Below are 27,374 nucleotides of genomic sequence, written 5' to 3'. Positions count from 1 at the left end.
TGTAGATGGCACATGGCAGGTTGCCGGCGGCGTCGGAGAGGGTGAGACCGACCTGGACGATGCGGAGGGCCTCGACGTTGGCGCGGATCAATTCGTAGCGCTGGGGGAGGGTGAGGGTGCAGTAGGGATTTTTGGAAGCGACGACGACGCCAGGATACTCGGTGTCCAATGCGACGAAGGGGTGGAACGGGACGGCGGAGCGGATAAGGGCGAACTCCTCGTCGAGGTTATGAGCCCACACGGAGCGAACCTCGACTCTGCTGGTGCTGGCGGCGGAAGAGGAAATTAGCATATCGTTAACGTTGTTGACAACTGCGACAGCCATGATGATGAGTCTGTTTGGTGATTTTAGAAATGCGAAAGTAGTGGAAGCTGGAGATCCAGGAGATGTTAGATTTCGATCGATCCAGTTGGAGTGGAAATTGAAGGGAAGGATCGGAGGAGTTTAAATAGAGCCACAGGAAATCAAAGCGAGAAAATCGCAAACTCACTAAACAGAGTTAGTTGCTGCGAAGCGGCGAATTATTAGGATAAATCCAACAGCAATTAGCGAGCTCAACTAGGTGTTTAGTATTAATTAATTAATTAATTAAAGTTGTTGCCATCCAATCATTCATTTTCTTTCTTTAATTAAATTTCAAGTGTGATTTCGTTATTATTTGCCTTTTGTGAAATTTCTACTCATTTGTTTTGGTGTAAAAAATTTTAAAAATAAATATTTTAACTCTCAACAGTTTTTTTTTTTATAAATCATACACTTTTTCCATATATTTTCACTTACATATAATTAAAATTTAAATTCAAAAATTACTAATATAGAATCTCATTAATAATTAAAAAATAAATTACATTACATCAAAGATCTAAATAAATCAATTATTGATTTTTAAACTTTAAGTGAAAAAAATTTATTTTAATTAAAAAAAGGAAGAAAAGAGAGGAAGCCACTTAGTTTGGTCTAAATAAATTAATTAAGAGTTAAGAATCGGGAATTAATTCTAAACTCATGTGTTTAATTGAGTTTTGGTCATTCAAAATTATTTAGAAATGATATCAAAATTTTTAATCCCAAACGCATTAACCAAACATCCTATATTACTATCATTTCATTCTCTCATTCCTAAATCCACCAACCAAACGCCACCTAATTAATTTTAAAAATGGATTGAAAAATTATTTATGAATCTGTTTTATTTGACCAAATGAAATTAATTTTAAATACAAATTTCATCTCTAATTTTATTTTAAATCTATCATTAGTCTATCTAAAATTACATAACAAATATAAATTTTAATTTGTTTATAAAGTCATTTATAATTCTGTTTAAAGATTTTATTTCAAATCTGTTTATTTATAGACACGTATATAATCTTATTTTTATATTTATCACTAAATTTATATAATTTTATATGTCTCATCTACATAATCCTTTAAACAATCACACATTTCAAACAAATTGAAAATATGTAAAACAATTAATTTCTAATGCAAAGAGTATCTCTCATACAATTAATATTGAAATAAATAAGTATTCATATCATCTAAATATATTTAACCATTAATCAAAAATAAATAAATTAATCTTTATTTCTCTTATCACAATGCTCTTGGGGACCAGATCCTCCTAGATATAAATGATTTATATATCCCGCCTCTTGGATCATTTTACGAATCATCTCCTTTTGATTTTCTTCTCTTTTGCTACCTTCTTCAATAAGTTATTCTTGAGACAATTCTACTTCCATCCTCTTGCTAGTAGTACGCATGTTTTCAATTTCTTGAGATAATTCTTTGTTCTTCTCATTGGAGCATATTTTATTGGAACTTTCATTGTATGATCTTCTGCGATGTTGATTGTGTGTAAATCCATACACCCTCCCCTTACATGGGTTGCTCACCACATTACACCATGATTTAAGATTAAATGAAGACTGAGTAGACTGATTATCAACATTTTGTCTCTCTTTATATTATTCATGTTCATATTACAATACTTTAATTAGTATTAGTTTAACAAATACAAAAACAAGTAAGAATTAATACAAGATAATAAATAATTAATTATGTTGATTTACATTAACTTGAGTCGATTTGTTATCCACAAACTCTGCAGTACCTTATTTTCTTTTATGCATTCATTCAAAAACCTTAAATTCATCAATTGCTCGCACTACAACAAAAACATTAAAAGACAACGGTTAAAAACCGTTGTCATAGGCCCTTTTAACCCGTTGTAACTGACACTGTTGTAAAATGTGCGGTAAAAGACAACGGTTTAAAACCGTTGTCTTTGACCACATTAGACAACAGTCATGCAACGGATTTAATGTGTTGTCTTTTAATACCAAAGACAACAGTTCTGCAACAGTATAAAACCGTTGTAATTGCCAGTTTTGCAAAAATTTGATCGCAGCTGATATACTATTAACAAGATATACACATGTTGTCTTTCTTCAAATTTTAGTTTAAAACCATTGTCTTAGAATACTTTTCAGAACGGTTAAAAATCGTTGTCTTTGTACATTCAGTTGCATGTCTATATATGTACTTTTCACAACGATTAAAACCATAGCCATTGCACACAAACTGCAGGTACAACATAACATTTATACATTCACAAAAATAGTTTTCAACAGATATACATTCAATTAGTTGTCTTTAATTTATATATACATCTTGTCTCAAACAAAAACCGGTACATGTGTACATTCACTTAAGTTTATAAACAAACATGACCACAAGTAGTATCCAATATATCATGGCAACCACAAAAGATGAAACCACAAAATTAAGTTTATAAGACCACAACCTTGCAAACCCAGCTATATATTAAACCCAGCAATTTCTCCCTGGTTCTTTTTCTGCATTCCCAGCTTGCAAACCTAGCAATTTCTCCCAGCTGGTTCTTTTTCTGCATTCCCAGCTTGCAAACCCAGCAATTTCTCCTGTTATGAAAATAAAATATAGTTAAAGCCATAAAAAAAAAAGGATGGCCAAATAAGCACGAGAAACGTTGCCGCTTCACAATTTCATTAGTGAAGTGAGAATAAAAAAAGTTTATGAAACAGCTGGTTCATATGGTTGTTCGATCCAACCCTTCAAATTCATTTCTTTTGTTAGTTCAAGGCTAATTGTACAAAGTTGGACAAATAGTACAACAGATAAGTTAAATAAATAAGGTAATTGAATTAAATCGTCTTGTGCATGAAATAGAGCAAAAGTGTGCAGTGGACAAGGACTGAAACCAGGATTAGCAAAAACAAGGACTGAAACCAGGATTAGCAAAAACAAGGACTGAAACCAGGATTGGCAAAAACGTCTAGCAAGCAGATGAAGTTGAATCCAACACATACCAAGTACACATGAGCTATACATAATCTAATATGATAACACCACCCTGCTTAAGTCAAGGTGAAGCCTTACACGGAATATACCAACAATCCCTGTAGCTAGTAACAACAAATAAAGGAGGGCAGAATACATTGGGAAGAAAAAAGCAGTCAGATCAGAGCAACTCTAGGTAAGTCTAGATAGTTTGTGTATCTTGCATACAGTGATTGCTAAATTGGTATAAGTAAGTCGAAACAACTATGTGAATGAACTTGATTATTGTGATTCTCAACAAAGTGTAAGTTATTTCCATCCAACTTTAACCCATTCCGACCATTCATCATGTCCAACAAATTGCAAATTTCAAATATTTTCAATTTTGTTTGATTGAGAAACCATTTTCATTCCCAAAGAAAACAAGAATCTCAATACTATTAATTAAATTGGTCTTGCTCCTGCATTTTCCACATGTATTATCATGTTCATAAATCAGGTAACTGCTCAAAATATTTATCTAGCTCACCTCCTTTACGTGTAAATCCTAGTCTTCAGAAAACTGTCCATTAAGAAAGGAAACAATTCATGATGCTCAAAGTTAATCAGTTCATCATAATCTGACAAGTGTGTTAGTCCTACAAAAATGTGTTTACCAGCAAATGATATATATGTTTGAACATCTCAAAATCTTAAGATATTGAAAAACATTTCATGCATTCCAGTATAAGAATAATAATAAAATAGAGATGTTCTACCTAGATGTCCTACACACTAAAGTTTTAATAATCATGATGTTTCCAGGGGTATATCTGTTAGGATCAGATTATGTAATTTGCATTATATGCAAATACTTGCCGAATAGATCAAGTCATTGTATGATTTTAAATACCTAGTCATAAATATAGTCTTGTATGCATTCTGCCCACTCGTAACGCACTTCATCAATTTCTTCTCTAGAGTATTGGGGTTTGATGAACTGTGAACAAAGATTAGATTAGTAAAAAATAATCAAAAGATGATAAGTGCAAAATGATAAACACACAAATATTTGAGAAGATTGAGAATTGAATGTCAAATATTACTATTGATCGAAGTGAATCTCTCTCGATAGTTGCCAATTCTTCAATAATATCTCTCATATATCTCATCACATAAAAACCACACTGTTTCGCATCTGGTTGGCGAGGGCCCTATGTTAAAAACAAATTGTAAATGTCTAATATACATGTTTAATTGTTTGTAATTTAATCATAAGTAGACATGCATACCTTTACTACTTCCCATGTAACATGTTTTTTCCCTTTTTTTGCCTTGTTTGAATTAAACAATCTTATGCTCCTTTATACATCAATAAGAATGGGCATATGAGAGTTTTACTGATTAAAAAAATGCTTAATAAAATTAAAAATGTACTCACATATCTACTACGTATTTCCAATCCTCGTCACGAATGCGATGACTAAGCGAATCCAACAAATAAACTGTCTCCTTATATGGATCAATGACAGTGAGAATCCAATGATAACTATGCACAAATCACATAATTATTGCATGCATATTTCTCGAAACAATAAATTAAAACTGATATTATAAGTCTTACTTACCCAACATTATGTGGCACCAAAACAAGTTGATTTCTTGATGCTTGACTCAGCTTATCTGCCAAAACACTAGCTCTTTCATTCAACTGCTCGAATTTGCTGTTTTTGTCCAGTCGAGTCACACATGCCACATATGGGATAATGTGTGGATTAACAAATCTGATTTTGTGGACATTGTTATATGTTTTCAGCTTTTTATAAAGATGCCTACCATTTCAAAATGAAGAATGTTACAATGCTAAATTACTAAAGTTTATACAATCTATATGGTAAACAAATAGAATAAGAAGACTTACCACATGTAAATTACTATACAATTTGCAGTTATGGGATCCAAATGATAAAAGGGAATGATATCTTCAAGGTGCACAAGGATTTCATATTGATCGTCAAAGAAACCCTCCTCACAAATCATTGATATATTTGTTTCATCATTTAGAGCACGGTTACAATAACAATACAGCAGATGCAATGACCTTGGCACACTTGATGAAATAATTGGGTTATTTCTTTGGACAACACTTCTTTTCCTTTGAGGATTAAAAATTACAAATGTACACATGTTAGGTGCAACACTAATCTTTGTTGGACAATTTAACTATAAATATAATATGACATTTACCTCATCTTGCATAACTACCAAGTTAGACGGCCATCCCACATGTGTTACAATAGCATCACCAATTGTATCACATTGATTTGGAATTGGACATGGCAATTGTGCTAATTCATCCAAAGCCTTATCAATGGAGACACGCATACAATTAATAGGTAATGGAACACCATGAAGTAATTTACCAACCGCATTGACATGAACAATTGTACCATAGGCAACAATATTGCTCTTAGAACCCAATGTCAATGCAACCGGTTTACCCTAGAAGATAAGTAATCATGTTATAAATTGATGCAACTCATAGTTTCAATAATACTAAGTAATATAATGACAACTAAATATATACCTGGAAGAAATCATCATTGTTCAAAATTTGCATGTCATCATCATCCAAAGTTTCAATATTTGGGACACACTTTTCAATTTTGATATTTTCATCACTCATGGGATGCAACTTTACTGAGCAACTACCTTTTCATCCGTATCTAAGTCGCATGCACCCTTTCTGAACATTGCTTCAAGTTTCTGTATGCGTTCATCTTAATTTGATATGCGTGCATTTTGTTGTGAGATTAATATCTTTGCCTCCATCAACTCTTTTTGTTGAAGGATAAACTGCTCATTAACAAGGTGTTTCTGCACTATGCTGCCAACATTAAAATAGAATGTTGGAGTGACATATCCTCCAACACCCCTCACACGCCCAGAATGCTCCTCAGATGAAAGTGCTTTTGAAAGGATATCCGTGTTTGCCTCTTCTAAGTGCAACTTACCCTCCCGTTTTTGTTGCACATAATCATCCTGTCATGTAAAAGAAAACAAAATAATTACTGGTACAAAATTAATTACTGGTAAATAACTCCCTATTAAGTACTAACACTAATATGGATATACAAAAGCAGATGCAGAAATCATCTATTAAGAAACGATTTTGATGCAGAAATCATCAATTAATAACTCCCTATTAAGAAAACAAAATGATTTTGATGCAGATGCAGATGCAGAAGCAGATGAAACGATTTTAATGCAGATGCAGATTTTGATCAAGAAGCAGATGCAGATTTGGATGCAGATTTTGATTTTTTTTTTCTGCAATGCTGTAGTGTACATAAATGTAACAATATATTATTGTTGCGACAATAAAGGACAGAGGCATAATAAAAACCATAAAGGCATAATAGATTTAGTAGGAAAGACGCATAATGAGCTTGCTTACAATCTTTTCTATTGCCATTTTCAAATCATCGCCTTCAAATTGCCCCTTCTTATTCATCCGTCCTTCCTTCCAAATAATCGCTCGATTAATCTCTTCATCATCACATAATTCATCTCCCTACAATCAAAATGTATAATATATACAACTTTATAAATCACATTAATAGATTTAGTAAGAATAAAATATAGGCAGATTCTAGATCATATTTACCGAATTAAGCAAAAATACTTACTATTTCATCAGCAAAACGAGCATAACCTTTACGGGCAAGCCGATGTGGGTATACATTCTGCTTTCTTCTCTTCTTTTGCTCATCACTTACTTTCTAGTTAATTGAACATTCCTCATATATACCAGCTTTAAAACTAAAACAGTGGCTTGTGATCAACTCAATTGAAAATAGCAAATTATAATCCTTACCTTGAAGTCGTCCGACATGCGACTGATTACAAACGCACTCCAATCATCTCGTGTAATACCATACCCAATTGGTGGTTCTTTCAACTCTTCCGGTTTAGCAAGCTTGCTAAAAATAAACTTATGAGTGAGGAGAGCTTTATATTGCCGCCACTTACTATTTGCCGAATTCAAACACCCCTTTTTCCATCTGGGGTCAACATTGTAACTCAACTATAAAAAATATTAACCCATTACATTAAATAGATCATAAACATATATAAGGTAATTAAAATTTTCAAAAGAAATTTAACTTACATTAACTGATTCCCATATTAAATCCTTAACGCCACTTGGAACTTGCTTCCATGACTTGTAACTTATCCTAACTTTTTCCCGAGCGAGAATGCCGATATAACTTTGCATTTCACTAGCAAAGTCTCCTATTGGCTGTCCAAATTTATTAAATTTTATATCCTTTCTAATTCCGTGGGCCCTTTACCTAACCAGCTTATCCAAACAAGTGCGACCTCTTGAAGTTCTTGTTGTTTCGGTCTCTTGAGATTCCATTACTGTACCAGAATTTCCAGAATTTTCAGAATTTCCAGAATTTGCCATATTACCTTCTTTGGTTCCTACAATATTTCCATCTTCCTGAATTCCCTTTCTTGTACTCTTTTTTCCACGAGATGTCATAGTTTCCACAAAGCAATGAAGAGATACAATTCCAGAATCTTGTTAAGTTCTTCAATGATGCAATTCCTGCATTATGCATTGACAACTTGTTAGCCATTCATAAAATTACACTATGCACTGCATTGGTAAATAAAGTACAGTAGTTTTCCATTTGCATCATACATCAATGTCATTCAAAATGCTACTCATACAAGAACCATAATAAAAAAAAAGGAACATGTTCCATCACTTATTTATTGATAACCCAAGTCCCATCACAATCTTCATGGCTACATGGTGGTTCTTTCTCATCTATTCCATCAACATCCATTGATAGAAACCCTCTTGTAAAACATTGGTAGTGGATTACATCATTTTCCAACTCATCATCATTTATATATTCAATGTTCTCCCTAGTAGGTGTTGCAAGTACAACATGCCATGTAGGCTCTTGAGGATCTTCAATGTAAAATACTTGCTTTGCTTGACTGGCCAATATAAATGGGTCAGATTTGAATCCAATTCTCTTGAGATTTACCAGCGTGAAACCAAGATCATCAAATTTAATACCATTATTATTCTCAACCCAATTACATTTAAACATTGGAACTTGAAACTTTTGATAATCAAGTTCCCATATTTCTTGAATGACTCCATAAAAAATCATGTCTGAGACAACTGGATTTTTGTCCTTTGAACTAGCAACTTGCATTGTCTTTGCGATTAAGCTTACTCTGGAATTTTGAACAACTCGTATATCATCACGCTCTTTTGTATGATAAGTAACCCCATCAATCAAATAACTAGAATACTTTAACACTTGATTGCTAGGTCCACGCGCTATCCACTTCAATCTTTCTGATATTTGACTAGTGGAATGGCAAACTGCACTTGCAACCTATATTTCACAATGTGATAAAATTTGAACTTAGCTTTGAAAAAACCTATATTTCAAAACTTATGAAACTTACACGATCACGTAACCAGTTAATAAATGATCGGTTATGCTCATCTTGTAGCCACCTTTTGGACTTAGCCTTATGAGGAAATTTTGCATTCAAAAATGTCATGTGCTCCCTGATGAAATGATTAGGGATAAGTTAACCATTTGAATATAAGAAAAGTTCAAGAAAGTATTAATAAGTTAGAGAAATTACTCGATATAAGGATCAACATCATCATCATTTTCTAATACATAACGATGTGCTTGATGCAACTCATCATGACTAGGGGAGTGAATTACTGAACCAGATAGAGGCTTTATGAGTTGTACTCTTCGATGCCTTGATGGGATCCCAATTGTATGCACACTAGACAAGTAGTCTGAGCAAAATTCCACAGCCTCTTCAGCAATATAACTTTCGGCTATACATCCTTCAGGTCGATTGCGATTTCGCACATAGCCTTTCAAGATCTTCATGAATCTTTCAAATGGGTACATATGCCTATACCATACCGGTCCACATAATTTCACCTCCCGCACAAGATGGACAGTTAAATGAATCATAATATCAAAAAAAGATGGGGGAAAATATTTTTCAAGTAAACACAATAGCATCACAATCTCTCTTTGCAAATCATCCAACTTTAAGACATCTATCACTTTATTATATACCACATTGAAAAATCCACACAACCGAATGATAGTATCTCTAACATGTTTAGGCAAGACACCACGGATAGCCACTGGAAGCAATTGTTGCATCAAAGTGTGATAGTCATGTGACTTAAGGCCAACAAGTTTCAAGTTCTTCATCGACACAAGGTTTTTAACATTTGATGAGTAACCTGTTGGGACCTTTATTCCTAACAAAGAATTGCAAAAAAAAATTTTCTCAGCCTTACTTAGTGTAAAACACGCTGCTGGCAAATATGTTTTATTCTCCCCCATCTTTGGTGCCAAATCAGTTCTCACATTCATCTCCATAAGGTCTAGTCTTGCTGCTACTCCATCCTTTGTTTTTCCTGGAATGTCAAGTAACGTACCAATGAGACTTTCACAAACATTTTTTTCAATGTGCATCACATCAAGAACATGTCGAACATGTAGATGTTTCCAATACTCAAGTTCAAAGAATATAGATTTCTTTTTCCAGCATGATTTTTCATCAACATCCTTTAACTGAAGCTTCCCACTCATTTTTCCCAAACAATAATTAATACTTTCAACTCTTTTTAATACTTCATGGCCAGTTAATGGTTTTGGTGCAAGGTTAAACTATTGATTCCCGTTAAATGCTTTCTTTTGCCTTCGATAAGGATGACTTCTAGGAAGAAACCTTCTATGGCTAGTATATGACATTTTTTTACTATGCTTTAACCTTATTAAATATATTTCTTCACCGCATATTGGACATGCATGATATCCTTTCACAACACAACCTGACATGTTCCCATATGCAGGAAAATCATTGATTGTCCATAGTAAAACAGCTCTAAGCAAGAAATTTTCCTCTCGATATGCATCATATGTATCAACACCTATATCCCATAAGCATTTTAGGTCATCAATTAAAGGTGCTAAGTAGACATCAATATCATTCCCCGGTTGTTTGGGACCAGAAATCATCATAGTGAGCATCATAAATTTTCTCTTCATACATAACATTGGAGGAAAGTTGTAAGTGATCATAACAATTGGCCAACAACTATATGCAGAACTCATCGTACTATGGGGATTAATCCCATCTGCTGATATGGCCAATCTTAGATTTCTTGGCTCAGAAGCAAAATCAGGCCAGTTGTGATCCACCAATTTCCAAGAGGGTGAATCAGCCGGATGACGCAAGTATCCATCATGAATTCTTTTATCAACATGCCAAGTTAACTCCTTAGATATCTCCTTGTTCTTAAACCATCTTTGAAATCTTGGAATAGGTGGGAAGTACCAAAGGACTTTTGATGGAACTCCTTCATTTATTGTATGTTTTTTTCCCAACTTCCACCGTGACATCCCGCAAATAGGGCAACTGGTAAAATCCTCATACTCCTTTCGGTATAAGATACAATCATTAGGGCAAGCATGAATTTTCACGTAATCCATCCCTAATGCAGATAAGCTTTTCTTTGCATCATACAAAGATAAAGGTAATCCATTGTTATCTGGAAACATTTCCCTGATCAAACTAAGTATGTCAGTGAAACTTTTATCACTCCAACTATATTTTGCCTTTAAGTTATATAATTTGACAAGTGAAGATAACTTTGTAAATTTAGTACATCCTGGATATAAAGGTTTCTCAGCATCTTCAAGTAGCTTATGGAATTGTTTTGGATTCTCAGCATAACTATCATATGCAGCATGTACCATATCAATAGGTTCCTCAGCAAAAGATTTGTGGTTATCTTGGCCTACTCGATCATTCATTGAGTTCCCGATCTTAGATTTTTCCCCATGCCAAATCCATGTATGATATGTTAAATCCATACCATTACAACACAAATGTGCTCTTATAGTGTCAACATCTTTCGTCTTTAGATTACCACATCTTGCACATGGGCAAGGTATTGCATTCGGATCTATAGCGTTTTGTGTTGCAAAGTGCAAGAAAGACTCTACCCCAATCTCATATTCATGTGATAGCCTATTCTTTGACATCCAATCTTTACCCATTACTCATACAACTAAGCAGCTAATAATGAGTCAAATCCTTCAAAACAATTGTAAGAATAACATTAAATTAGCAATGCTACAAACAACACAAAATTAATCTAGTGAATTATGCTGGAATATATATATTAAATTTCATTTAATTATTAAGGTAAATACAGCTAAATTAATATTAAATGTGACAACTATTAATCAATTATTTTAAACATTAAGCATGTAGTAGAGATAAGAGAAGTATACTTTGAAGAGAGACAAGCTAGAAGAATTGTAAAGAAGAGACCAGGATAACATGATTTAGCAAAAAAAACTTCTAGTTGTAGATCATGCTTGTATGGATTGACAAGTTATATGGAACCATGTTTTCCTTCTTTATTGGCATCATATCAAACGTATTGTGATTTCTTATTAATTGTCGGACAACTTCTTACCTAAGGAAAACTTGAACAAGAAGTAGTGCAAGCTCTTGTTTTAAATTGGGAAATCTAAAACCAGAAGTAGCGTGTTTAAATGCATCGCTAGTATATTCGTTTCCCTCATCTCCTTTTTAGTTGAGCTTCTCTTGTTTTAAAAAAAATAACTTGTGTTCAAATATTGCTCCTGGTAGCATGATGTTTCTGATATATTTTGATTTCCAAATTGTGTCTTTTAGCTTTTAATTTCCATTATCACTACAGGTACCAGATGTCTCCCTATTTTAGTTGCTGCACATGGTCCACAGCTAACCAAATCAAGGGACTCGCATGAGTTCCTGATTTGCCCCTGAAACTGAAAATGCAGACTTGCCTATAAAATTCTGAAGACATTCATGGAGACTTTACAAGGTCCATCTCCATTGATTAGTATCAAGATAATTTGTTCAATTCACATAAGTGAAACAACTACTATGATATACTTTACCAAAGTAGGGAAAAAAAAACCTTTTTGTATGTTGTTTACAAACTCCATATAACAATGCATCACAATGGTCTTTTTCTAAACCCTTCTAAAAAGATGAAAAAAAAATACTATAAACCCTTCTAAAAAGATGAAAGAGTTTTTCCAGCCATACCTGAGTTATATCAGTGTAACTATGGATTCACCCCATTTGAAAAGGGAACGAAGGTGGCTTGTTCAGATGTTCAGCGGAAGAGGATTAGTTTGAGAGGAGTTCGAAGGAGAGGTTCAAGGAGAGGGGTTCGTCGGAGACTTTCAGCGAGAGAGGTTTAGCCAGAGAGGAGTTTTGAGGAGAGGGGTTTGTGCAAAGGGGTGGAAGGCAAAAATGTGTGAGGAGTGGAGAAGATTGTGTGAGGAGATCGGGAAGAGGAGATTCTGTGAGGAGAGGGAGCGTGAAGAGATCGCGGGATGAGGAGAGGAGAAAGACACAGTTGCCTAGGGTTCCCGAAGAGATCGCGGGATGAGGGAGGGAAAACACGCGCCAAAATATATTTCAGAGAGGGGAAGACATTAAACCAGGGCAATGGAACAAAAGAATTAGGTTTACAACGGTTTAAAAACCGTTGTAAAATGTGTACTCCTCTAAAAAATGCGCTTAAAAACAACGGTTTTAGGAAATCGTTGTAAAATGTGTTGTTGATTATAAAACAATTCGCTCAACGACAACGGTTTTTACAAAAACCGTTGTCTTTTGTTTTTCTATAGAGCTAAAAGACAACGGTTTTGTCAAAAACTGTTGTCTTTTGTCAAATTAACAACAGTTTCCTCAAAAATCGTTGTCTTTATAGTGTTGTCTTTTAACAAATTTGTTGTAGTGTCGTCCCAAATCTTTTCTTTGTTTATAGTTACTCTCATTGTGCAACTAATACATGCATGGGATAAGATTCATATTAAATCCCATCAAGATAATCTTTCAGTATTTTAGATTACTTAATTACTAAAATTCTTTCTAGTAATAGTGACCACAATAAGCATGTGTTGGAAATAAAAAAGACAATTACTATGAGGGCTAAATTGAATCAACATTGGCTAGTCATAGTAGCACCCAAAAAAAAACAAAAGAATCTCTATAATGTTCATGATAAAAATTCATTTCAACCTGAAAAGTTTACGTACTCTTCAAATTTCTCAACAGTGTTAGTATGTAGAGATTAAATGCCAACCTGACAAAATCTAGAAGCCATTTTGCCGATGTAGAAAATTCAAAAGGATTCTTTGAAAACTCAAGTAAATTCAAGCCACCTACCAATCCATTTGAATATCCCATGCATCATTAGTTCATGTACTATGAATTGAAGAGAGGTATTGAAAGAATATGTTTTCACTAATTAAGAATAATGAAGGAAACATATACAAAGATAAGGAAATATATAGAAAAGATATCTTAATATTTATGCTCCACATATTCCAAGATATCCTAATAATTGCAAGATATCCATATATTCGAAGATATCCATAATGAGCCCCTTCAAGATGGTGGGCTCGTAGAGACACCAATCTTGGAACAAACAAGACAAATTCGAGCACTAGGAAGTGGTTTCATCAACGCATCAGCTAACTGGTCAGACAACGAGACACGAACTTTACCACTCTGAACCAGTTCACGAACAAAATGATAATCCAAAGCAATGTTCTTCATGCATGAGTGAAACACTGGGTTTACATAGAGATACGTAGCTCCAATATTATCGCAATAGATAGAGGCAGCAGAGGCCACAGTGTCCACACCCAATTCATTAAGAAGAGATCGAACCCATTGTAGTTCTGCAGCAGTAGAGGCAATGACATGATATTTAGCCTTAGTAGACAACCGAGCAATAGAACCCTGCATTTTGGAGCTCCAGGAAATTAGGTTGGAACCTAGGAACATAATATAAGCACTAGTGGGCGTACGATCATCAATATCACCAGCCCAATCTGCATCACAATAGGCATGCAAAGAGAGAGAGAGGAGTGTCATCAGAGAATCAGATTATAAGAGCGTGGACCATTAAGATAACACAACAGACGATTAACAACCCTCAGTGAAGAGATTAGAGAGCATATATAAACTGAGAGAGTTTATTAAAAGTAAGGGCAATATCATGTTGAGTAAAAGAGAGATATTGCAGACTACCAACTGCTTGGAGATATAAAATAGCGTCCGCGGGAGGGGAGCCATCAGAGAGGTGCAGAGATGTGGACGTGGCCATAGGCATTTGAACAAGTTTCGAGTTCGCCATATAGGTTTTGGTAAGAATATCAAGCAGATATTTCTTCTGAGAGAGACAAAGGCCCCCTGGAGAGGAAACAACATCAACACCTAAAAAATAAGATAAAGTTCCCAGATCTTTGATAGAGAACTGAACACCCAGCTGATTAATGAATCCCTGAAGGGCATTAGCATTATTCCTTGTAAGAATTAGATCATCGACAAAGACAAGTAGATACATAGTGATACCTCCTGTGCAGAAAATAAATAACGATGTATCAACAAGAGAGGCCACGAAACCGACACTAATTTAAAAATGATGAAGCGCGGTGTACCAAGTGCGTGGTGCCTGCTTAAGACCATAAATTGTTTTGTTCAATTTGCAAACATAAGATGGAAAATAAGAGTCAACAAACCCAGGCGACTGAGCCATATAAACACAGTCATCCAACTGACCTTGAAGACATGCATTATTCACATCCATCTGACGACGAGACCACCCTTTGGAAATAGCAATGGACAAGCGAAGGCGGACAGTAGTGGGATTTGCCACTGGACTGAAAGTGTCGTGTAGTCAAGACATGGGCACTAATGAAATCCCTTAGCAACTAGATGTGGTCAACAGAGCCATCAGACTTTTGCTTTAGCCGAAACACCCACTTACAACCAATGACATTCTGAGAGATATCAGACGGGACAAGATCCCAAGTTCCATTATGAAGGAGAGCATTGAACTCCTTAGACATAGCCGCACACCAGCGGGAATCCTTGAGAGTCACAGTATGTGTTGTAGGTTTAGACGAAGTAGCGTTAGTGATAGCGGTGAGACCAAAGCGAGGATGAGGCTTGAAGACATTGTTTTTGGAACGTGTCACCATAGGATGGGAGTTGGTGCTAGGAGAAGGCTGAACTGGAGGAGTAGGTGCGGGTGGAGCTATTGTTGCTGCTGGCACGGAAGGCAAAGGTTCAACAAGGAGAGGTTCAGTAGGTGGAGATTTAGCAGGGCTGGCTAGTGAAAAACTGGTGGTACGAGACACGGGTTAAAGGAGCAAATAGGTGAAGAATCAGCAACACGGGAATTCGCCAGAGGCATACTACGCAGTGCTTCAAGAAAGAGTCTTGCACTAGAACCACCACTGGCATAAGGAAACTCAGACTCAAAAAAATCACATGATGAGAGACAAAAAAATTTCCAGAAGAGGACTCATAGCACAAATAGGCACTCCGCGTAAGAGAGTGATTAAGGAAGACACAGGGTGAAGAACGGTGTGCAAGTTTATGAGAAGCATAGGGACGAAGCCAGTGATAGTAGAGAAAACCAAAAATGCAAAGTTTGGAGAGATTTGACATGCAGGCAATGAGACACTCAAAGGAAGATTTGTAGGAAAGATTGTGTTCAGGTAATCAATTAATAAGATAGGCGGAAATGGCAAAGCAAAGGGCTAGAACTGAGTAGGTACATATTCCAGATTAAGAAGCGCAAGACCAGTTTCGATAATATGGCGATTACAGTATTTAGATAAACCATTGTGTTTAGGAGTATGAAGAGGAGTGGTCAGGTGAGAGATTCCATGCAAATTAAGTAATTATTTGAGTGCAAGAAACTCTCCACCATTATTAGTATATAAGGTGAGGATAGGATGATTAAACCGTTTCTCATTGAGAGACTTAAAACATCATAATACAGAAAGGACATCTGATTTGCATTTTAAGGGATACAACCAAATATATTTATTGTGATGATCAACAAATATAACATGAGAGAATCGGAGAAGTCCAAACATTAGAAAATATTAGATCAAGCGGAAATTACGAAGAGAGCGATGAGTCATGAAATGGTAATTTATGACTCTTATTACAGTGACAAGAATTAAAAAAGAAGGACGAACTAAAGAACCATAGCAAGACAATGATTTAGACACAACTAATTGATGTAAGACTCGAGTAGACAGGTGACCCAGATGACTATGCCAAACAGGAAGAAAAACGACAGAAAAAGAAAACACTAGTGGTGAAGAAGAAATGGATGCGAACCAAGAATAAACACCACCTTTAAGTATGCCTTGATGGAGAATAGTCCCCGTGCGAGGATCCTTCACTGGAAAACCAGAGGAAGAGAAAATAATAATAACATCATTAGTTTTACAGAGTTGGGAGACGGACAAAAGGTTCTTATTAATTGATGGAACACAAAGGGTATTGGGAAAATTTAAAGAAGAAGGGGTAGAGGGTGGTAAGAGACAACCTGTGTGAGTAATTGGAAGTCCAACTCCATCTCCGACAACAACACCATCAGAACCAACATATGGAGCACGTAGAGAGAGATTTGAGAGGTCAGAACTCATATGATGGGTGGTGCCAGAGTCAATGATCCAATCAGACGAAGAGGGTGATGCCATAGTGTATGCAGTGGGTGATGAAGTAGGCGGTCCATAGACAACACGAGATGAGCCAATGGGAGGCATAGGGGTAGGAGTGGGATGATACGAAAAATTAGAGCAGCACCAAGCAGAATGACCTTGACGACTGCACAACTGACAATGTCCAAGATAGGGACGTGAGACATGCTGACCAACGCCCTGCGTTGGAGAGTGTGGCTATTGCCACGGTCAAGAGGACCACGGACCAATGGGACGAGCACTGTTAGGTGGATGAGCCGCAATAGGTGGATAAGGTTGTCTGCGTGAAGAGGCAACAGATTGAGAAACAGGGTGAGTAGTTGCCAGAAGAGTGATTTGCGTATCTTTACAAGCAGCAAGATGAGCTTCATGATTGAGGAGCTTCGCATGGAGTTCCTCATATGAGATTGCAGTGTCTCGGGGTTGAATGGCACGTGCGAGTTCCTTATAGTCATCATCAAGACCATGAAGAATTTTGATGGTGAGATCTTCAATGTCAAGAGGAGCATTCATGAGCGCCAGTTCATCAGACTTGGATTTGATAAACTGCATTAATTCAATGATAGATTGAGAGCCTTTAACTAGATTACGAATTTGTGTTTTGAGTTGTGTAATACGACCACAAGAGGGCATACCATAAGTGAGAGCAAGAGTGTTCCAGGCATCACAAGATGTACGAGCAGCAGCAATGAATGAAATTAAGGTTGGAGAAATAGATCCAATAATAACATTCAGTATATGAGTTGATCTTGACGGATCCAAGCTTGATATGCAAGATTAGGAGTCTGAGTACCGTCGACAGTATGTAGTTAGTCTGAACAGGGGTGAGAACCTTCAATAAAGCCAAGTAGATCATGACCAGTGAGGAGGGTCGTGCACTGTGGACACCATGAAAGATAGTTGGATGAAGTCAGCTTCAAGGGCGCATGAGTAGCAACATTGAAGGAGATAGGGGTGGTCGCAGGTGTAGCTATAGGAGCAATTGCTTTTGAGAGAGGGTAGGCAGTGTCAACGGAGATGACGATAGTGATGACAACTACTACTAGGCGTGGATAGAGTTAGGGTTTGTGGCATAGGCCTGAGGCTCTTATACCATGAAGGGAGGTAATAAAAGATTATGTTTTCACTAATTAAGAATAATGATACAAGATGTATTTATATACATCATAAATAGATAAAGATAAGGAAACATATACAAAGATAATGAAACATATACAAAAGATATCCTAATATTTAAGCAACATATATTCCAAGATATCCTAATAATTGCAAGATTTCCATATAGTCCAAGATATCCATATATTCCAAGATATCCATAATATGAACTATATTAATTACATTAGTTTAGTAATTAATCAATTCCTGTCTATCGGATTTAAACGACGAACCATTTTTTGTTGCAGGTTGACTATAGTAAATTATATACTGTGAACTACTTCAATGATTGCCCTTGCCATTTTTTGTGCTACTTGAAGCAGATAAAGTAAAGAAGTATCAGGCAAGCTATGGAAACTATATTGTGCAGTGCAATAGTCTAGGGAGAAATTAGCAAATAAAATTAATAACAGAACCACATTATTGTATAATTAACATAAGAATTTTTCCAAAAGTAAATATTCCCATTAATTATTCCACTTTGCCAAACAAAAAAAGTTTCCAAACAAAAAATGTTTTACTTACCTTAAAATTTAACCAAAGTAACTCTTTAATATCATTAGGCACCTTTTTCTATGTTTTCCACGTTCCTTTTATTAAGAGAAAATCGTGTATTAAATATCATAGAGTTATTAACTTATATAGAGAAGGATATACAACATAATTACAATAATACCCCTAGTTATTATATTTACAATATTTTAATACTCCCCCTCAAGCTGGAGAATATAGATCATATGCACCTAGCTAGTTACATATGTAGTCAATTCGAGAACCTCTCAGTGACTTAGTGAATATATCTTCTAGTTGATCATGTGTGTTGACAAAACTAGTAGATATTTCTCCTGATATGACTTTTTCTCTAACAAAGTGACAGTCAACTTCAATATGCTTTGTCCTCTCATGAAAAACTGGGTTCGAGGCAATATGCATAGCAGCTTGGTTGACACATATTAGTGACATTTGTGTAACCTCCCCAAACCTGAGTTCCTGAAGCAATCGTTTTAGCCATATAAGCTCTTGACTAGTAATGGCCATAGCCCGATACTCTGCCTCTGCACTGGATCTTGCCACAACATTCTGCTTTTTGCTTTTCCAAGAAACAAGGTTACCTCCAACAAATATACAAAACCCAGAAGTGGACCTTCTATCAGTGGGAGATCCTGCCCAATCTGCATCAGAGTACCCTATGACTCAAGTATGTCCTTCGTCCGCATACAAAAGACCCTTTCCTGGTGCACCTATGATATATCAGATAATGCGAGCCATAACATTCCAATGTTCTTTGCATGGAAAGTTGAGAAATTGACTTGCTACACTTACCGCAAATGAGATATCCGGACGAGTAACAGTAAGGTAGCTTAGTTTCTCTCCTAATCTCCTGTACCGTTCAGGATCTAGAAGAGGCTCCCCCTGATTTGGCAGGTGCTTGACATGAGGATCCATAGGGCTATCGATTGTCTTTGAGTTTAACATTTCTGTTTCTTCTAAAATATCTATTGCATACTTTCTTTGGGATATGACGATCCCCTATTTAAACTGTGCTACTTCTATCCCTAAGAAATATTTGAGTCTGCCGAGGTCCTTTATTTGGAAATGTTTAAAAAGATGTTGTTTCACTTGTGAAATCCTAAGATGATCACTACTTGTGATGACAATATCATCAACATAAACCACTACATAGATGCAACCTATAGATGAGTGGCGATAAAAGACAGAATGGTCAACCTTGCTCCGAGTCTTGCCAAACTGTTGAATTATAGTACTGAATCTACCGAACCATGCTCTGGGTGATAACTTGAGGTTATATAAAGATTTTCGCAGGTGACATACAATACCAGAAGACTCCCCCTGAGCAACAAAACACGGAGGTTGCTCCATGTAGACTTCCTCGAGTAGATCACCATGTAAGAATGTATTTTTGATGTCCAACTGATAAAGAGACCAATGGAGAATCGCAACAATTGACAGAAATTGGCGTATAAAAGACAACTTGGCAACGGAAGAAAAAGTATCCCCATAATCTAATCCGAAGATCTAAGTATAGCCTTTAGCGATGAGACGCACCTTAAGTTTGTCAACCAACCCGTCTGGACCAACCTTCACTGTATACATCCATCGACAACCAACAACTGACTTCCCAGGTGGTAGAGGAACGAGGTCCCAAGTCCCACTACTCTGTAAAGCACAAATTTCATCGAGCATAGCTTGTTTCCATCCTGGATGGGCAAAGACATCACTTGCAGTCTTAGGAAGAGAAACACACTACAAGGAAGAAATACAAGAATAATAGGAAGGAGAAATACGATGATAACTCAAAGAAACATAGTGCGAAAAAGGATTACGAGTGGAACGCATACCCTTTCGAAATGCAATAGAAATATCAGAGTCAGGAGCTGGGGCCGGAGGAAACGGCGAAGGACTTGGCTCCAAAGATGTGTCCACGGTAGTCTCAGGGTCGGTCAGCGGCAAAGCAGGACGAGGACGACGCTGATAAACCTCAAAGGAGGAGACGAGGCTGGGGATGATAGAGGTGCCTCCGGAGGATAAAAGATAGTCACTGGTATAGTTGGAGAGGGAGAAACTTCAAACTGGGAAGTGGGAGGTCCAAAAAATGAAACTGAATCAAAGAATGTGACATCAGTAGAGTTGAAGTACTGACGAAGAGTAGGGGAATAATTCTTGTACCTTTTCTAAGACCTTGGGTACCCAAGGAAAACACACTTATGAGTCCGAGGAGAGAGTTTATCAATGCTAGGATTAAGATCATGTGCAAAACATATAGAACCAAAGACCCGAGGTGGTAAAGGATGAAGCGGATTATGTGGGTAAAGGATATGATGAGGTATTTTACCCTGGAGAGTGGAAGAAGGCATACGATTAATGAGATAACACGCAGTAAGTACGATATTATCCCAAAACTGATGAGGAACATGAGAATGGAGAAGAAGAGTCTGAGTGGTCTCAAGTAAATGACGATTCTTAAGTTCTGCAACCGCATTCTGTTGAGGGATATGAGGGTAAGACGTGCGATGCAATACACCATGAGATGCCAAGAAGGAAGGAAACTGAGTAGAAATATACTCACGAGCATTATCACTTTGCAAAGTTTGAAGAGAAATACCAAACTGAGTTTTAATTTCATGAAAAAAAGATTAAAAAATAGAAAATAATTCTGAACGTTCCTTCATCAGATATAACCATGTACAACAGGAAAAATCATCTATAAAAGTAACAAAATATTGTGATCCCAATTTAGAAGAAACACGACTCGGACCCCAAACATCAGAATGTACCAAAGCAAAAGGGGATGCAACCCGACTCACAGTGCATGCAGAAAAAGAACTACGAACATGCTTACCCAACTGACACGACTCACAAGATAAAGACTCTAAGTGAGAAAGACTAGGATGTAATTGTTTCAACTTATCAATACATGGATGCCCCAACTGAGCATGAATAAGAAGTGGAGATGTCGTCGCTGAGCCAACAAGAGAGGGTTGTTAAAACAGATAAAGTCCATGAGACTCACATCCGAAGTCAATCATCCTCCCCGTACTCCGGTCCTGTAAGGAAACAGACGTTTTAGTAAAAGAAATAACACAATCAAGAGACTGAGTAAGTTGACTTATTGACAATAGATTAAAGGGAGCTCCGGGAATATAAAGAACATTATGAATGAAAAAAGACAGAGAAGGATAAACAATACCAATACCCTTGGACTCAGTTTGGGAACCATTGGGTATGGTGACAATTGGTAAATAACCAGAAGTAGTGAGAGAAGAAAATAGAGATTTATTACCTGTGATATGATCAGTGACCTCAGAATCAAGAACCCAAGGACCTGAAGAGTGAGATATGTCAGCAAAGGAATTACCAACGTGTGCAACAACAGCACTAGAATTACAAGCCTGACCATCCCATTGCTCGGAGGAGAGTGGTGTGGTGATCTGGTTGGTAAAGATTGAAATATCCGGCTTTGGAGTGCTGGAGGTAGCCATTGATCAGTTCGATGAAAGAGGGCAGCAGCCCGACTCTTCGGCGATGTCGCAACACATTGGAGACAAGCACGGAGAGAATTAAGGGTTTACAGCGGCACTGGAAAATTTAGGGGTTGCTGCGACGGCGTTGGAAAATTTAGGGTTTGCTGTGACGACGCTGGAAAATTTAGGGTTGGCTGCGGCGTCGCAAGGATATTCCACGCAGAAGGAAGAACAATGACAGCCTGTGCTCGCGATCGGGAAGGAGATGCCTCTGCTGGCGCTTGTGCTTGCGAGCGATGCGAGAGGGAGATGCAGGTGACGCGCGAGGGAGAGGCAGCGGCTTGTGGTCATGGGCGACGTGAGAGGGAGAAGAGAGATCGGGAGAGATTTGTCCCCGTCCAAGCATGACTAATGGTGGCAGGAATTGGTGGTGGCGGCGGGAAAATTAGGGTTTAACTCTGATACCATGTTAAGAGAAAATCGTGTATTAGATACCATAGAGTTATTGACTTATATAGAGAAGGATATACAACATAATTATAATAATACCCCTAGTTATTATATTTACAATATTCTAACACCTTTAATCGCTCCTTTAATATCATTTGTATTTCACTAGAAACCTTATTTTCAACAAATCTAAAGATATAACAAAAATAAGAATATTAAAGCAAGAAAACTAAGTTAATAAAAAAATATCAAAACATATTAAATTTAAAATGTCATATGAATTATTCATAACCACATTTATTTTTGTCCATCCATCAATATTTATTGGAATCTAAGACCCTTGATTAGGTCCTCTTTGTCGAACTACTGATGAACTACCATATTTGTATCTTACATCATCGATTGCGTTATTATCTGAAAATTTTCTTCCCTCCTCCTCCTATGATAAATAAATACATACAATATAAAGTAATTATTTAATAAATATAATATCAAGATAAAATTAACACACCTATATTTCATTTTGTATGTTATAAACTCCTGGTGTTGTATCATGTTGACTACATGCATCATCATTAAAGTAATATTATTATTATAAACTAATCAATGGTTTGATCAAATTGTATTCCATTAATGAATTAAATATATATATTTATCCTACATCGTAAGAGATTGTCATCTCTGTCGTCATCTCCCCCTTGATCTTCTTTTGTTGGAAGCAATATCCTTTCCTCTACTTGACATCCTAAATCAATGTTAAAATATTTAATCAATATATGTAATAAAAAAAATAATGTATACTATAGAGATATTGCCACATGTTACATTAAAAAAGAAATATAATGCTGTAGAGAACCTTATACCTATTTAAATAGGCATTAAAAAAGAAATATAATGCTGTAGAGAACCTTATACCTATTTAAATAGGTATAAGGTTACATAAAAAAGAAATGTCATGCTATAGAGAATTTCCACATATTACCTTTCAACTTGGTGCAATCTGAACTAAATTTAAATAACTAAATATATACTCCAGAAAACTACATTTATTTGGAACCAACAAAACATTATCCAAAAGCTACAATATTTCTCTTAGTACACTTTGCTCCAAACGAAATAAAAGAAAAAGTACAATAAACTACATAAATTCACTATCACTATTATAAATTCCTTCCATTTTCACTAAAGACCAAGGAATTTATGAAGGTGCATGATGTACACGCGATAATCACAGATCAAAATAAAATATGAACCTTATTTGCTTTGTTCCGTCAGATTAGGACGCACAAATTCAGGGTTTGGGGAAGTGTCAGGTACTTACAAGGATATGATAGCCACGACAGAGGCCAAGATGGTTGAGACTAGGAGGTTGCGACGGCAGTAAGGCGGCAACAACCGTGAGATTAGGTCGGTGTCTTGTGTGATTAGATCATGCAAATGATTGCTGTCACACGATTAGGACACCACTCACACATTGCAGAGTAGAGAAGAATTGGAGAAGGAGATGAGGATTACTTGAGCTTTTTTGGTGGAAAGAACGACGAAGATCACGTGCAAAGGAGGCAGAGTCGGGCGTGCCTTAGCCGTGGTCGTCTGTGATTTAGGAGAAGCACAAAAAATAATAATAGAATGGGGGTTTAGGGTTTAATAAATGAAAATAAAATATTTTTATAATTACTTAATAAATTTCTTTTATAATTATAGAAATTATAACGGATTACTTTTTCTATTTAAAATATTTGAAACAGATTTAAAAATAGATAAAATTTCGTATCTAATTTAGTTGTTATTCCATATTTATTTATATTTAGAAAATTTTATTTATAAATTTTATTTATAATTTATTTTAAATTCTGTTTTAATTTTTTTGTATATTATTTTTTAAAGTTAAACGGATTAGTAATTCTGTAGCAAATCCTTTTACAATTTACTAAAATTTAAAATAGATTTTATTTCACTTTCAAAAAACTGTTCTGAAGCCCTGTTTTCTTGTAGTGATTCTAACTAGATGTCGTGTGTCTGCCATCCCCATGCACTATTCAACTGCTGAAGTAACCACCTGTAATTTATCTCTTCCGTGTTGACCTAAGGACGAACTAGCAATGGTGCTGGTAGGGTTGTAAATGAACCAAGCGTTTATGAACAAGAATGGTGTTCGGCTTGGTAAAAACTTGTTTATGTTCGTTCAATATACACAAGATTAATTAAATAAACAAGCTTGAAATGCTAGTTAAATTAAACAAACAAGCTTGATCATATATGTATTCAGCTCGTTAATGCTCATGAACAATGTTCACAAATCATATTCATTAATAAACTTTTTTCAATATACTAAATAAATAATAAAATAAATAAATAAGTTTAAATTATCAAGCTCAATAATCAATTAAATAACTAAAAGTTTCAAATAATCAAACAAACTTTAAATTGAGAGTTCAATAATATCTAAACGAACCGAGCTCAAGCTAAGCTTGAATTGAGAGCTCAATGACATTTAAATGAACCAAGCTCAAGCCAAACTTTAAACAAGATCAAGCTCATAAAAAAAAGTCAAGTCAAACATGAACAATCATTTCAAAACTTTGGTTTTTTTAAGCTCAACTCGGCTCGGCTTGGCTTGATTACCTTATCAAATAAATTTGAACACCCTAAAATTTAGCTCGGCAACCCTAAGTGTTGTGATAGCTTGGCGAGTTGGCGTCCTTAGCCTTAAGCTCTGTTTACGAAGAAAAACCAGAGCTTGGCGAGTTGGCAACCCTAAGCTCCTAGAAGCTGGTCTTGCAATCCCCAGTCCAAGTGAACTTTACGCCTTTCCTGGTCAGGCATGTAAGTAGCATAGCAATCCGTGAGAAACCCTCAACGTATCTCCGGAAATATCGAGCCAAACCAAGGAAGTTACGAGCCTCTTATATCGACTCCGTCTACTCCCAACGGTAACAACCTCGATCTCCTGTGGAATCACGGTATACTCCTACTGGTGACCGTGTGTCCAAATCATCATCACATAAGACAATCCAAATAAGCACTACTGATCATCACATATAGATGTTCTCGTCGAAACATCTCTAGACCTATGCAAAGGTAATGTACGTGACTCACCTCAAATCCGTAATAAATCACAACATCGTCAACAAAGACAATGGAAACTGATCCAAACATTCTAGGGATACCCCAATCATCGAGTCCATGATAACATCTAGGGCACCACAAGCACTAATGGTAAAACCAAGACACATAATGTCCGTATCACAGACATTCCTAACCATAAGATCCTCAACAACAAATCAGGAATCTGATCACCAACGATATATAATCACCAAAGAATAGAACCTCCAGTGTGAGAGCAATGATCTATCACACGAAATACCACATATGTGGGAGCAACGCTCTACCACAAGAAATCCTCCATATGTTGGAGCAACGCTCCACCACAAATAATCCAAAATATGTATCCACAATAAATATGGGAGCAATGCTCCGCTACAAATAATCCGCAATATGTAGGAATCCAGAATATGTGGAAACTACGCTCTACCACAAACGATCCATAACATGTGGAGCTACGCCTACCACAACAATACATAAGGGCCCAAAGCACCTAACTATCTAGCTAGAGATTGCACGAGATCTCTCACCACGGATCACTTGTGGATAGCCTAGGGTATAACCACCCAGTAAGCAAATCAAATCCATAGTCAACTCTATCACCCTCCTAGTGGGTCGGTCACCCACTAAAGGGGAGAATTAGTTGACAGCGTAAAAACATCCAATATCATAATGTAGACATTTAACAATCTACATTTAACATAGGTAGAATCATCATGATGCTACCAACATACATCTGACACACGTGTACACACAACATATGTATGATCGACATAATCCTTCAATTAGTACACACCAAAATACTCACATCATAGGTATAAATCACCGTGATACCTTCCATAATACAATCAGCATAAGCTCAATGATGCAATCGGTCAGTCTACCACAGGACTCCTACAACACATAATAATCATATCTACACACCACATAAATATGCATAATCAACATATTTTAAATCCAATCTACCACACAAACCCTACGCCACCTTCTAAGTTATCCTACAAGGTACTTACAGTCTAACTTTAAAGTACCCACGGAATAGGATAAATCAATCCTCTAAAGACTGACCAAACCAACAACGATATACGGCTAATTCAGTCTTTTCCCACGTCAGTAACAGTCATGTACTCCAATGTGCTCATAATATTCAACTAAGCACGAAAAATCAAAAGATTCGAACTTCTAAAAATAGAGTATAATTGTCCTCTACTGATCGGATCAACAAAACTAATCGGTCATCTACTAGCATCTAAGGTAAATCGATCACGACTACCTAAATCAACATGTGTAAATCAGTTTTCTATTGACCGATCTAACCAGAGTACATTAATCATCTACCGACGAAAACTAATTAAAGTATATCTGTATTCTACTGGATGGGTCATCTAGAATATAAAATTACTAGTCACTACCTAGCTACTCAATCTGCTAACCAACTAGTAATAACAGAAACTAAAACTACTGGTGTATGATATGAAATATCGCTAGAAACTGTAATCCCTCAATCTCTATTAAGGTCAATCAAGATCAGTGGCTAACCCATCACATATAATATATGCTACAACAACCAGACTGGTACTAGTAAATAATGCTAATCCAGTCATAAATCATAGTGAACAATGTATACTAACAAAAAAGGTAGGACAACAATATACCAACATACCTCCTATAGCTTGGAGATGTCCTGCTGCTGCCCGGTCCCAAAACCCGAAAAGT

General features: G+C 36.2%; 2 protein-coding genes across 3 annotated transcripts; both read right to left on the bottom strand.

Annotated features, from left to right (window-relative positions):
- Window positions 1-2,663: 2,663 nt before the first annotated feature.
- On the bottom strand, window positions 2,664-5,996 carry LOC122034905. 2 transcript variants are annotated; one of them, XM_042594260.1, is made up of 8 exons: window positions 5,552-5,996; window positions 5,226-5,459; window positions 4,933-5,136; window positions 4,746-4,853; window positions 4,597-4,666; window positions 4,411-4,518; window positions 4,218-4,304; window positions 2,664-2,946 (listed from the first exon to the last, which is right to left on the bottom strand). In XM_042594260.1, exons 1-7 carry the CDS (start codon window positions 5,554-5,556, stop codon window positions 4,218-4,220), a joined length of 816 nt encoding a protein of 271 aa, XP_042450194.1. In that variant the 5' UTR covers window positions 5,557-5,996; the 3' UTR covers window positions 2,664-2,946. The 2 variants fall into 2 exon arrangements, with proteins under 2 accessions (XP_042450194.1, XP_042450193.1); XM_042594259.1 differs by having other exon boundaries at window positions 5,226-5,994.
- On the bottom strand, window positions 5,658-27,374 carry LOC122034036. The gene is made up of 10 exons (XM_042593174.1): window positions 27,322-27,374; window positions 7,476-7,919; window positions 7,182-7,391; window positions 6,994-7,086; window positions 6,762-6,878; window positions 6,131-6,346; window positions 6,017-6,070; window positions 5,892-5,960; window positions 5,728-5,806; window positions 5,658-5,668 (listed from the first exon to the last, which is right to left on the bottom strand). Exons 2-10 carry the CDS (start codon window positions 7,581-7,583, stop codon window positions 5,658-5,660), a joined length of 957 nt encoding a protein of 318 aa, XP_042449108.1. The 5' UTR covers window positions 7,584-7,919; window positions 27,322-27,374.

This window comes from Zingiber officinale, chromosome 11B (assembly GCF_018446385.1).
Source record: "Zingiber officinale cultivar Zhangliang chromosome 11B, Zo_v1.1, whole genome shotgun sequence".
In the NCBI taxonomy this organism is placed as follows: domain Eukaryota; kingdom Viridiplantae; phylum Streptophyta; class Magnoliopsida; order Zingiberales; family Zingiberaceae; genus Zingiber; species Zingiber officinale.
This window is presented reverse-complemented; position numbering and strand designations above follow the sequence as displayed.

Coding starts and splice junctions, on each gene's coding strand:
- LOC122034036 (XM_042593174.1), bottom strand. CDS start 7,583: ATGCAAAGTTATATCGGCATTCTCGCTCGGGAAAAAGTTAGGATAAGT. Junction 7,392..7,475: donor TAATATGGGAATCAGTTAAT/GTAAGTTAAATT, acceptor TATTTTTTATAG/TTGAGTTACAATGTTGACCC. Junction 6,879..6,993: donor CTCGTTTTGCTGATGAAATA/GTAAGTATTTTT, acceptor TTTTGATTGTAG/GGAGATGAATTATGTGATGA.
- LOC122034905 (XM_042594259.1), bottom strand. CDS start 5,491: ATGTGTACATTTGTAATTTTTAATCCTCAAAGGAAAAGAAGTGTTGTC. Junction 5,137..5,225: donor TGTATAGTAATTTACATGTG/GTAAGTCTTCTT, acceptor TTGAAATGGTAG/GCATCTTTATAAAAAGCTGA. Junction 4,854..4,932: donor TTGGTGCCACATAATGTTGG/GTAAGTAAGACT, acceptor ATTTGTGCATAG/TTATCATTGGATTCTCACTG.